Source organism: Sinocyclocheilus rhinocerous, unplaced genomic scaffold (genome assembly GCF_001515625.1).
Source record: "Sinocyclocheilus rhinocerous isolate Xijiao unplaced genomic scaffold, SAMN03320098_v1.1 scaffold2321, whole genome shotgun sequence".
Lineage (NCBI taxonomy): Eukaryota > Metazoa > Chordata > Actinopteri > Cypriniformes > Cyprinidae > Sinocyclocheilus > Sinocyclocheilus rhinocerous.
In genome coordinates this window covers 244,482-256,981 of record NW_015661043.1, presented here as the reverse complement: position 1 = coordinate 256,981, position 12,500 = coordinate 244,482, and the positions used below count along the sequence as shown (strand labels likewise).

Below are 12,500 nucleotides of genomic sequence, written 5' to 3'. Positions count from 1 at the left end.
AATCGGAGTAAGAGGCAAAAAACTACCTGTTGCGACCGGTTTATGTTTACGCCGTTTATGACCTTACTCCGATAAAATAAAACGGGTTACCGCGTTTACATGACCAAGTGCGTTTTCGGCTTATTAAGCATAATCGGCTTAAGAACGTGCATGTAAACGAAGCCATTTTCATCAACCCTATCAAATACAAATTACAAAATACTATTTTGTATTTGAAATACATGTATCATAAATACCGCCCATCCCTGGACGCAGCTGACACAGAACAGCATAGGTTGTTTACGTCCAGCAGATATTGTCTATGGGAGGTCAGACAGCTCTCAGATTCCATCAAAAATATCTTAATTTGTGTTCCGAAGATGAACGAAGGTCTTATGGGTTTGAAACGACATGAAGGTGAGTAATTAATGACAGAATTGTCATTTTTGGGTGAACTATCCCTTTAACATTGGATTCAAAGTTTCACATGAATTTGCAACAGAAAGCGGATTAGTTTTAAAGTGACTTTAAGCGAGTTCACCAAAAAAAAGAAAATTCTGTCATTAATTACTCACCCTCATGTTGTTCTAAACCCGTAAGACCTTCATTCATCTTCGGAACACAAATTAAAATATTTCTGATGAAATCCGAGAGCTTTCTGACCCTGCATAGACAGCAACGCAACTGACACGTTCAAGGCCCAGAAAGGTAGTAAAGACATTGTTAAAATAGTCCATGTGGCAACAGTGGTTCAACCATAATTTTATGAGGCTATGAGAATACTTTTTGTGCGCAAAGAAAAAAAAAAGACTTTATTCAACAATTTCTTCTGTTCCGTGTCAGTCTCGACATGAGTTCAAGAGAGAACCATGACACATGAGTGTGCATGTGGTGCCTTGTGCATCACTTCACTGCTTTTTGTGCGCAAAGAAAAAAAAAAAGACTTTATTCAACAATTTCTTCTGTTCAGTGTCAGTCTCGACATGAGTTCAAGAGAGAACCATGACACACGAGTGTGCATGTGGTGCCTTGTGCATCACTTCACTGTCGACAGCAATGTAGCTTTTTTCGCTAATGTGACCACCTTTATGCAGACACAGAAGATATTTTGAAGAATGTTGGTAACCAAACAATTTTATTGACCATTAATTTACACTGTACACTGTTATGTCTTTAACTGGAAAATTAGTGTTTACTATTGTCATTTTGCATTATTGACACACTATTTTCCTAATTAATGCTGTTCAGTTGCTTTGACACAATCTGTATTGTTAAAAGCGCTATATAAATAAAGGTGACTTGACTTGACTTGACTTATGGACTACTATTTTATTTTATTTTTAAAAATAAGATACAGGTATAATTACACTATACAGTAATTCAATACAGGTTTATGTTTTGCATTGCAAAAGTTGCTTTCACAATTTAAGGGAATTGCTGTGCTGTTGCCAGTGTGTTGCTATTTGGTTACTAAAAATCAGATGTCCATCCCTTTTATTATGTCTAATTACTTGGGAAAGGAATAACATACCCTCTTCTCAGCAAGCAATATGATTTGAGGCATCGTCCATAGCACAAACTGTGCGAGAGGAGTTAAATTAAGGTCTCGTCCTAATCCCTGACCATAAGCAAAACTAATAGTGATGTTTAATTTGCAAACACTACTACTTTGCTCCAATCTGCAATAGACCAGCTATGATCACAAAAACAGAAAATGAAAAGAGCGCCCCCCTATGGATTACCCAAGATATGAACACTAGTCAAATCGAAGCTTGTACAAACTTCACCTTGCAGTACCAAACATTCCTTCATTAGGTCACTACTGGAAAATCTTTTTGTAAGCTTTTTAAACAGGAAAAAATGACCATGATTGTGGCTGCAATCAGTATAACATACTGCTAAAGATGAGAACCACTGCTGCTGGAGTAAAATGTGTTTTTGTATTGAGCAGGCAAGATTCAATGCGTTATCTTGCTGAAATCCCTGTTGGCCGGTGTGCTGACACTCAGCAAGTCCACACACAGACATACAGGAATGCATATCTATGGACTCCAGGCAGAACCACTGACTTAATGTAATCCGATACCCTTCTAAGACAGCTTACCGAATAAAATACAAATACGCATCCGGACAAATAAAGACAGCATAAGCCAGACGTGTGTAAAAACATAACACTTTATACAAGTAGGCTGAAAAAAAAAATTAATGAATACACAACTACTTTACAAATACAAATGCCGTTGTCTCCCTCCCGAGTTATTTACATGTGTTCCTGACCCAACATCAATACAAAAAGACGTATTTATGACCGAAAGCCCCGACATTATATGATTTAGATACACAGAGGGAAAGTCTTGATTTAAGACAGCAGGCCAATGTAAACACACTAACAGCCAAGCTGAGGTCTGTCTCAACTGACTAATGGTGACATTGTTCATAACTATGCATAAGAAAAACGGAAATATTTCACAGATGTGTTTTCAGCGATGACATTTCTTCCAAATCGAAGTTGGGAGGGCGATACTTCCCACAGCTGCGGCTACCATGAATTGGCTACAGCACGGGATGGTTTTCTATTAATTTACTGTTAAATCACATTCTGAATTGTTGTACCACTTAACACAAACATTTCACACACAAGTACACGTCACTTGAGTTTTCAGATGGTATCCATCCATGCAGCTGAATTTGTGTATACGGTGACAAGAATTCGTTTTAGGTGGGTTTCATGATACAAGCTAATATATTCAATTCTTCTACAGAGAGGGAGCTTTTGAATGGGTCACATATATCGAACTGAAGGTAGTTTGCCATTTCTACATCCCAAAAGGATGAGTTTGGTTCACCGAGCCTTGCTAATCTTGATTATCGTCATTAAATGCTTAAATAAAGGGATATTTACTGACACAAACCGCAAAGGGACAACACCACCACACCTATTAAAAAACATTGGGGACACACACATATAATTCGACTTATTGAACATTATGAATAATGTTGAGACGACCTGCCAAAAGAGTTCCTGGCACGCCAAATGAAGTGTTGAAATTATGAAGCTGATGGCTGTTGTGATCCAAACGCACTTGATCCATGACCTTAAGGATGACATGTTAAACACTGTATAAACAGAGCACGTAGCATGGTAGAAAAAGTACAGCAAGCATTTAGTGGCTCAGTAAAGAGTTCAATATGAAAACGAGCCGTCATACTGTTTTAAAGTCATGCTCGACTCCTGAGGAAGGAGCTTCAGTAAATAAGCTGTAAAAAAAAAAGAAGAAACGGATTGGCCATACAGTGAGCGCCGTTGGCAGAATGATGTTTGATTAACATGAGACGTGGTTAGCTTATGAGTGTTGCTTCAAATTGTAAAACGCTCAATCCAGACTGTCAACGGTGAGTTCCTGTATTACAAAGGGTCAGTCTTTCCAAAACAAATGAAGGGAAAAAAACAGCCCTATGTTATGCCCAAGTACCTTCTCCTCCGATCACTCTCTAGCTGCCACCGCTGGGTTTGGCAGGGGTTTTGGAGCGCATGGCAGCACCAATGCGGGTGTTTCCTTTGCCCTGCTGGGGCTGTGGGGTGGCAGCGGCCTGCTGCGCTGGAGACTCTGCGGCGGTGGCGGCCGCGGCGCTCTGCTGCTGGGCCGGACTGTGTGGCGGCGGGGTCTGGATTTGAGGGGAGGCTGCTGCTGCCGTAACAACCTGCTGCTGGAGGAGCTTCTGTTGCACCACCTGTGTGGTTGTGGCGGTGCCTGTGGGGATGACCTGCACCTGGGCCTGTGCCGAACCTGCTGCGGGTGCTGCCTGCGTCAGGGCCACTGTCTGAGGTTGAGCCTGGATCTACACACACAAAATCAATTCAGCTGTCAGAATCAGGAGTTTCAAAGAACTAGGATTGCATGAAAATAATAATATAATATAATAAAAATATTAGAAGAATCTGATATAACTGGGATAAAAGTGTAAATATAGTATTAGTATTAAAGGGGTCCTATTATGCTCTTTTGCAAAGTCTTGATTTTTATTTAACATTATTACAACACCTCTCTCCCCAGTCTGGCACGAACGGCTCGAATAGTTCCTGAATCAAATGAAGGCCCGCCTTCTGAAATACGAAATGTGTTGTGATTGGTTAGCTGGGCCAGTGTGTGTTGTGATTGGCAGCACTCTGCGCCGGGTCAGGAAATGTCATGCCCCTTACCATAGCCGCATGCGAGCTTCAGTATAAATATTGTGTCAAAATCAAATCAATTTGAGCACGATTTAAACCCGGATGATTGTAACCACTCTAAGTTCATCTGCCTTGGGAAAGCTAGCGTGTCTCCGACATAGTGATAACACTCGTTGCCTTCTCTAGTGCAGCTCAACCAGGTCTCGTCCCATTCGTTCTCAGTTTAAACATTTGATATGTCATCTATGTTGTATTCTGAATAAAATATTGAAATTTGAAACTTCCACATCATTGCATTCTGTTTTTATTCACAATTTGTACAGTGTCCCAACTTTTTTGGAATCGGGTTTGTACATTTAAGTACTGAGTAATGTTAATTAACTACATGTACTTAGTATATGGTTAGGATTAGGGTTTGGCTTAGGGTTACTTGCATGTAATTATGCATAATTTATTGTTATTATAATAGTAAGTACATGTAACATGTAACAAGGACACCTTACAGTGTTACCCTGTTTTCTATTTTAATATATTTTAAAATATAATTTATTCCTGTGATGCAAAGCTGAATTTACAGCAGCCATTATTTCATTCTTCAGTGTCGCATGATCCTTCATTCTAATATGCTGATTTGCGAGATTTATGATTATTATTATTTAAAACAGTTGTGCTGCTTGATTATTTTGTGGAAACTTATAAATTTTTTGTATTATTTCATGAATAAAAATTAAAAAGAGAACGGCATTTTCTTGAAATAGTTATCTTCCGTAACATTATAAATGTCTTTACTGACTCTTTTGTTCAGTTTAATGCATCCATGCCAAATAAAAGTATAAAAGTCTTTAAAATCTTACTGACCCCAAACATTTGAACTGTAGTGCATGTTAATTATATTCAATAACATTTTTTTTAAAAACAATCAGCGAAAAAGGCAAGCAATTTCAGGAATCAGGAACAAACACAAAGAAAGGAAACAAGGTCATTTTTGACTTCATGTTCACTAAAAGAAGCACCAAATAAATTTAAGCAATCAAACACAAAGCACAACACTAAAACACTTACCTGTTGAGGTGAGGATACTATCTGCTGCTGAACTATTTGAGGAATCTTAGTGACCTACAAGCAGAAGGGAAAATCACTACAAAGCCGAGCTGGGCACTAATGCCACACACATAAAGCACTACATGACACTAGGGGTGTACGATATTGGGAAAAAAAAAATAAAAATCTCGATATTTTCTGGGATTTTATCGATAACGATAATTAGACAATATTTTGCTTGTTATGTGCTGGTATCCTAAGGACTACCGTGGACAGCTGACTCATGAAGTTTTTGATATTCTTCATATTCTGTGTGGTGGTCAGTTCACACTGATAGAAATTAATCTTTCCCAATAAGTTAAAATAGATTTTTTACCTTTTATGGGCATTTTTACCTTTATAAACCATTATCGTTTGAGTCAAATTCTTACATTTAATCAATGAATTAGAATAATAAGACCTTTGTGCTGTTACCAAGCAAATTAAATCAGTATCAATAAAATTAATCTGCAATGCAGAGGAAACAGAAGCTGCATCTGAAGTAGCATTTAGATGCATTTACACACTGTTTAATGCAGCTCAGAGGGACATGTAATGATTTAACCTGCAGTTACAAATGCATAAATAATGTTTTGATATATTAAACATAAAACCTTATATACTATTATTTGGAATTATTTAAATAATAAAAATAAACTTTAAATGTGAAATTAAGGCCCTGTCCACACGAACGCGGTTATTTTTAAAACCGCAGCTTTTTCTACGCGGTTAGGCCGTTCGTCCACACGCAAACGCAGCACCAGTTCACTGAAACCGAACATTTTTGAAAACGCCTGCCAGGGTGAAGATTTTCAAAAACTCCGGTTGCAGTGTTATCGTGTAGACAGCGAAACCGGAGTTTTTGGCTTGTGCCGCCTACTGGAGACTTTTTCAGGCTTCTGATTGGCCAACATGGCTTTATGGTTGAGATTATATCGCCACCTGTTGGTTTGGCATGCTCTTGACAGTGATTTTTTTTTTAAAACGGAAGAAGGAAAAACTAAGTTTATAAAAATACCCGTGTACGTGTGGACATGGCCTAAAACCGCCAGCAGGTGGCAGCAAGTCATTGTTAATAAGTGAGTCATTGCGATTGAACCGAATCATTTAAACCATTGATTCATTCAGGAATGAAAAGCTGTCATGTTGCTCAGACGCAAAACAGCGTTGTGGCTGTGTTTGGAATTATTTATGTTGTCGAAATAACGCAAAAACAGGCAATATGGTGTCTAAAACGCAAGTCTCCTAATTAACTTCTTGTTTATTGAACTATTGTAAAAAAAAATATTTTATCAATCAATATTACATTTGTAATCATGGTAATTTTTGGAGGAAAAAACGGCACTCTTTGTATGATATTGATTAACTATATGAAATGATATAAATATATACATTTTCTGTCCCCATATCTTGAATTTTGTGATCATTCTAAATGTATTTTAATAGACTGAATCATGCAGTGAAAGAACATACTATAAATGCACACGCGCAGTAGTCTAGACTTCACGTAATACATGCATGCACAGTGTAGGGGTGTTTTGAATGCAGAATACTCGATAATGTCAAAATCACACAACGTTAAAACAACAATTACGATATTATCGCAGACGATATATATCGCACACCCCTACATGGCACTGCACATCAAAATACTTGCATTCTGATCACACCACATGTCAGGCTTTGCACTTGAGCAGAGAGGTGCTGGCTGTTAGAGCCTAACTTCTTACCTGTATCTGCTGTGCTGCAGGAGGTTTCTGTGGCTGTCCGATGGAAGTGGCGAAGAACTGGGTCTTAATGGCGGGCTGAAGTGGAGTGGTGGCGGTGTATACTTTCTGCTGCTGTTGGGCTGTGGTCTGAGCGGCCTGCTGCGTGCCCATCTGAACAGAGAGATAAAGAGAGAAAGGAGAGAGGGGTTGAAGACACATTTACACAAATAGTGCTTCATTAAAAAATAAATCACATTGGCTGATTGGTACCTTTTGCTGTACCGCAGCCTGTGTTTGCTGTGGCTGTGCTGCCTTCTGGACCGCAGCGGCTTGTGCGGCTGCCTGCTGCTTTTGTCTGTGCAACAGCTGCTGAACCTGGAACGGGTGGGTCACCACTTGACCACCTGCACAAAAACACACACGCTTCAGTCTACAAGAGCCCCTAAAGGGTTGTTACTGACACGGAGACGATGTAGGTGAGTAAAGAAAGCAAGCCTCTCCACTGTTGATTCATGGTCAGAAATGCTGCAATAAACAGTCTTTCACCATTCACTACAGTCTTTGTAAGCCTCTGTCTGATAATTGATTAGGTTTAGGGTGCTTCACAATAAGTTAGTGAAATGTCTAATCCCTTAGAGATTCACAGGCCACATGCCCACTGTTTTTGACAAATTAAACGCATAAATAGCAAGTTTGAAACCAGTTAAGTGTTTATATATTAATTTAATCAAATCACAGCCTGTGCAATTTGATAATCACAGAAAGCCATATTGCTCCATTGATTTTATTTTGATGAATATCGTGCAGCCCTACTTGGGAACTCTGGGATCACCTTTGACATTCACCAAATTCCAAATATATGGAATAATAGGTACAAAATAAGCACTTACGAAGCCATGACTAGTCTAGTCATCAGTATATACTATTATATTATTTATTACTACTTTGAATTAGCTTTTACGTTATGCTTTTATTATGTTTTGTTCATTTCTATTTAGATTTGTTTGATTCCAGAGGAGATGTGTAATGTGTAACGACACTGCTAGAGTCTAGTCAAACCGACTAGTCAGTGTAAACCCTTTTTTCATTCTCCTCGTTTCAGTCTGTACCTGCTTTCTGTGCTTGCCCAATGGCAACGCTAATGCCAGCCACAGTGACAGGAAGAGTCGTGACTCCGGCGGACGAAACCACAGCAGGAACTGAGACAACAGGAGGTGGTTTGGTCAGAGTCACCTGAGCGGTTTGACCCGGTTGAGCCTGAATGGGTCCAGGGGCTGGGACACGTGTCTGAATGAAAAGGCATATAAAGAGTTAATGTGCATTCAAGTGTATGTGAAAGGGTTAGTCTGGGTGTGTATGTATGTGCTTACCAGTCTGGCCACCTGTAAGTTGGTGACGGTAGTTCCAGCAAGCACAGCTCCTGCTCTGGGCGCAGCGACTGCAGCTATCTGAGGGTTGGACGTAGCTGCCGGTGTGGCGTGAACCTGCTGCGGTTGCTGAGTAGATGAAGCCTGCTGACCTTGAGCTGCAGCTACCGCCGCCGCAACCTGCTGCTGGGCCATCTGCAGCTTCTGCTTCTTCAACAACTCCTGGAGAGAACATAGAGATAAGCAGATATTTACAAATGACTACTAATCACTATATTTTTCAAACTCCCTGAGACTTGCGCTGACTTTCTGCATTGAAGCGGTGAGTTTATTAAGATTCAGGTGGTTTAACTGGATGTTTTCTGTAGGTGTGATTGGCTCGTAGGTCACTGCTCATTAAACCTACGATCAAGCTATTCTGACAACAACAACACCTCAGACAGAGGTTTCTTTCATTCTCTTGTCTAATGATTTATGTAAAGCCCTCATGCATGAAATAGCTTTTATCTCTCTAAAGAACAACAGACTAATGGCTTTATTGAGAAAGCTTTTTCTTTGTTTTTGGCCACTTTTCAAAATAAAATGAAAGTGTTTTTTAGCTGCTGAAACATTTAAGGTCACCTATTATGCAAAATTCACTTTTACATGTTGTTTGAACATAAATGTGTGTTGGCAGTTTGTATACACAACCACCCTATAATTATAAAAATCCTTTTTTTTAAATCCCCATAAATCATAAGCAGTGTCTCAGAACAAGATGTTCACAAAATCTGTCAAATGTGACATCGCACTTTACAAGCCCCACGCACCAGTTGACGGACACTGCTGTATTAGCGGAGACCCCACCCTGAGTGAGCCACACACAATCTGCCATGTTTATCTTTACGCTAAAGCATTTAAAAGCAGCATTCAAGTAAGAAATGTCTTCTTATTAAAGCTATTCAGTTCAGAGCAGTGAGTGATTTTCCGTTTTTATTTTATTGTTTGTCTCATATTAACAGCGTAGACAGCAGTATAGATACTATATAGGCCTATTACGCTGCTATCACTTAAAACAGATCTAATGCGATTTCTTTCCCAGCTGTTTACCTTCACTGACATAAATTACTGTTTTTGTAACTTACGTGTGTTTTAACAAACTTGTGTGTATTTCACAGTTTAAGCTCGATAAGACATGAAAGACAACATAATTTAGTACTCACATGCCATGTGACAGCCGTTTTCTGTGCGTGTGCTTCGGATGTGTGTGCTCAGAAAACCGTATATCGGAAGTTTAAACTGATATGGCTTTAAAACACACGATTTCAAACGCGGTAGACACGATAATCAAAACCAAACAGATGTTTTTATCTGAGGTATCTGAGGTACAAGCTGTAAAGGCACAGACCTATTCTGGAAAAGGGGGCGGGGAGCAGCAGCTCATTTGCATTTAAAAGATACATGCATGAAAACCACGTGTTTCTGCTTCCACTCAAAATAGGCATTTTCAAAATCATATAATAAATGATCTGTGAGGTATTTTGAGCTGAAACTTCACAGACACATTCTGGGGACTAATGTAATGATTAATGACTAACCTAATGTTAACATTAACATGTATCAATATGTAACTTTTTTATGATGGACGATACAATATGCTGAGAGTAGGGTGACTGATGGCAGATATAAAGCTGATATACATGGCATTACACTCCAATGCTGCTGCAATTTTATTTATTTACATAGATTTATTAGATTGGAAATATTTCAAAAACTAATCAATAAAAATAATTTGATGAAAAAATAAACCTATAAAATAACATTTATACTTTTTTTAATACACAATTTATACTTTTGACACTTCAAATCATTTTTATATAATTTTTCACAAATACAGAAATAGTTAAAAACATGACTAAAAAGGAACTAAACACTGTAAGCAACAGTGAAATCAGTCATCTGGTAAATCTAAATCCACTGAGAATAATTTCTCAAATATAGACCAGGTAATGCTAAAATGTCAAATTTTGGCCAACATATCAGTCAACTGCAACTGTTAACTGTAGTTATGATTAATTACAATCGGAAACATAAGGGCTAACTCTGGAAATGTCAAAAAACAACATGGAGCACGGGTTGAGAAACATGTTGAGCAATACTGTAACTGCATTTAGACATCCTTCACCATATTAATACCTCAGTATAGGTAAGCAAAAGCAAAACAAATATGGCATCCTCCATACTAATAGTGTGTGTACCTGCTGTGGCTTTCCTACTGCTTTGATCTGTGGAGATGCAGCCTGTGGTTGTTGTTGCTGCTGCTGCAACTGTTGTCTGAGTTGTAATTGTTGGAATTGAGCTGGTGTGAGTGGTTTACCCTGAGACAACTGCATCCCGGGAGCTAGAGAAGCAAAAATAATGGATTAAGAATACAATGATGGGAGATTATCCAGCTAGATATGATTACACAAAAACAATGCGGAAGTGTGACTCTCTGAATCGATTTTGCCACCAGAGAACCCAAAACACGCATGGCTTCTCTAAGGATGGCATTTGGTCTACCTGGAGCCACCAGCGTGCGTGTTTGGGACTGACCAGGAGTCAGATTAGTGGACACTACAGCCGATGCGGTCACTGGGGTAACGGCTCTAACGCTCTGACCCGTCGCAATGGCAACAACCTCCGCTGGGGCCGCCGTTGCAGGCACAGTTCTCTGCTGAGTGTGAACCACCTGAGCCGTGGCAGTTCCTGCCGTCTGTTTGAGGAAACAAATATTTAACACACATAAACAGGACAGAATGGTACAAATCCGTTGAAAAGCAATTTCACAACAAAATAACAGATCAAACTGAATATATTTTGTATTCTACACTTTCAATGTGGACTTCATGTCACACTGCAGGCACTGCTGTGACTAATCAAATCAGCTGCTAATCTATATCTATATCTGTGTAAGATCAAAACTCACAGGTATGACAGGAGACGCCAGACGTTTATTCGCCTGGAACTGACCAGGAAGAACTCCAGGCACAGTGTTTACAATCACATTTCCACTTACTGTAGCTGTTGCTGAAGTTAAAACAGAAACATACATAGATCAGCACTTATATAAACAGCACTCACAACTGGATCAACAAGTACAGGTAAAAGTTGTGTAATGTGATAATACCTGGCTGGATGCTTGTGCCCACTGCAGCGGTCTTGATAGCTCCAGTCTTGAGAATCAACAATACCCAAATAAGATCAACATCATATAGCCTTATACCTTACTATATAATACACCACTGTTTAAAAATGTGGGGTCAGTAAGATTTTTTCTACTGAAATGAATACTTTAATGTGTATTAAATACTAGTTTAATACACATTAAACTGATCAAAAGTGATGATTGAAAAAAAATGACAATTATGACATTTCTAATTTTACAAAAGATTTATGTCAAACAGACTCTGTTTTTCTTCTAGTCTCTTTCTATGCATCAAAGAATCCTGAAATAAACATCAAGGTTTACATTAAAAAAATAAACACCACCACTGTTTTCAACATTGATAATGATAAGAAATGTTTCTTAAAATCAGCTTATTAGTTTGGTTTCATGTGACACTGAAGCCATATTAATACCTCAGTATAGGTAAGCAAAAGCAAAACAAATATGGCATCCTCCATACTAATAGTGTGTGTACCTGCTGTGGCTTTCCTACTGCTTTGATCTGTGGAGATGCAGCCTGTGGTTGTTGTTGCTGCTGCTGCAACTGTTGTCTGAGTTGTAATTGTTGGAATTGAGCTGGTGTGAGTGGTTTACCCTGAGACAACTGCATCCCGGGAGCTAGAGAAGCAAAAATAATGGATTAAGAATACAATGATGGGAGATTATCCAGCTAGATATGATTACACAAAAACAATGCGGAAGTGTGACTCTCTGAATCGATTTTGCCACCAGAGAACCCAAAACACGCATGGCTTCTCTAAGGATGGCATTTGGTCTACCTGGAGCCACCAGCGTGCGTGTTTGGGACTGACCAGGAGTCAGATTAGTGGACACTACAGCCGATGCGGTCACTGGGGTAACGGCTCTAACGCTCTGACCCGTCGCAATGGCAACAACCTCCGCTGGGGCCGCCGTTGCAGGCACAGTTCTCTGCTGAGTGTGAACCACCTGAGCCGTGGCAGTTCCTGCCGTCTGTTTGAGGAAACAAATATTTAACACACATAAAC

General features: G+C 39.2%; 1 protein-coding gene across 2 annotated transcripts in view; it reads right to left on the bottom strand.

The window, feature by feature from the left end:
- Nucleotides 1-2,136: 2,136 nt before the first annotated feature.
- The window catches only part of LOC107726207 (E1A-binding protein p400-like), a 50,485-nt gene continuing 40,121 nt past the window's right edge, over nucleotides 2,137-12,500 (bottom strand). For both annotated transcript variants that reach the window (XM_016535729.1, XM_016535730.1), the window contains 8 exons: nucleotides 12,273-12,465; nucleotides 11,969-12,111; nucleotides 8,310-8,528; nucleotides 8,049-8,226; nucleotides 7,210-7,343; nucleotides 6,961-7,110; nucleotides 5,213-5,266; nucleotides 2,137-3,819 (listed from right to left, as the gene is read on the bottom strand). In XM_016535729.1, the coding sequence (XP_016391215.1) occupies nucleotides 3,472-3,819; nucleotides 5,213-5,266; nucleotides 6,961-7,110; nucleotides 7,210-7,343; nucleotides 8,049-8,226; nucleotides 8,310-8,528; nucleotides 11,969-12,111; nucleotides 12,273-12,465 (1,419 nt within the window). In that variant the 3' untranslated portion in view covers nucleotides 2,137-3,471. The remainder of the gene's footprint in view (nucleotides 3,820-5,212; nucleotides 5,267-6,960; nucleotides 7,111-7,209; nucleotides 7,344-8,048; nucleotides 8,227-8,309; nucleotides 8,529-11,968; nucleotides 12,112-12,272; nucleotides 12,466-12,500) is intronic.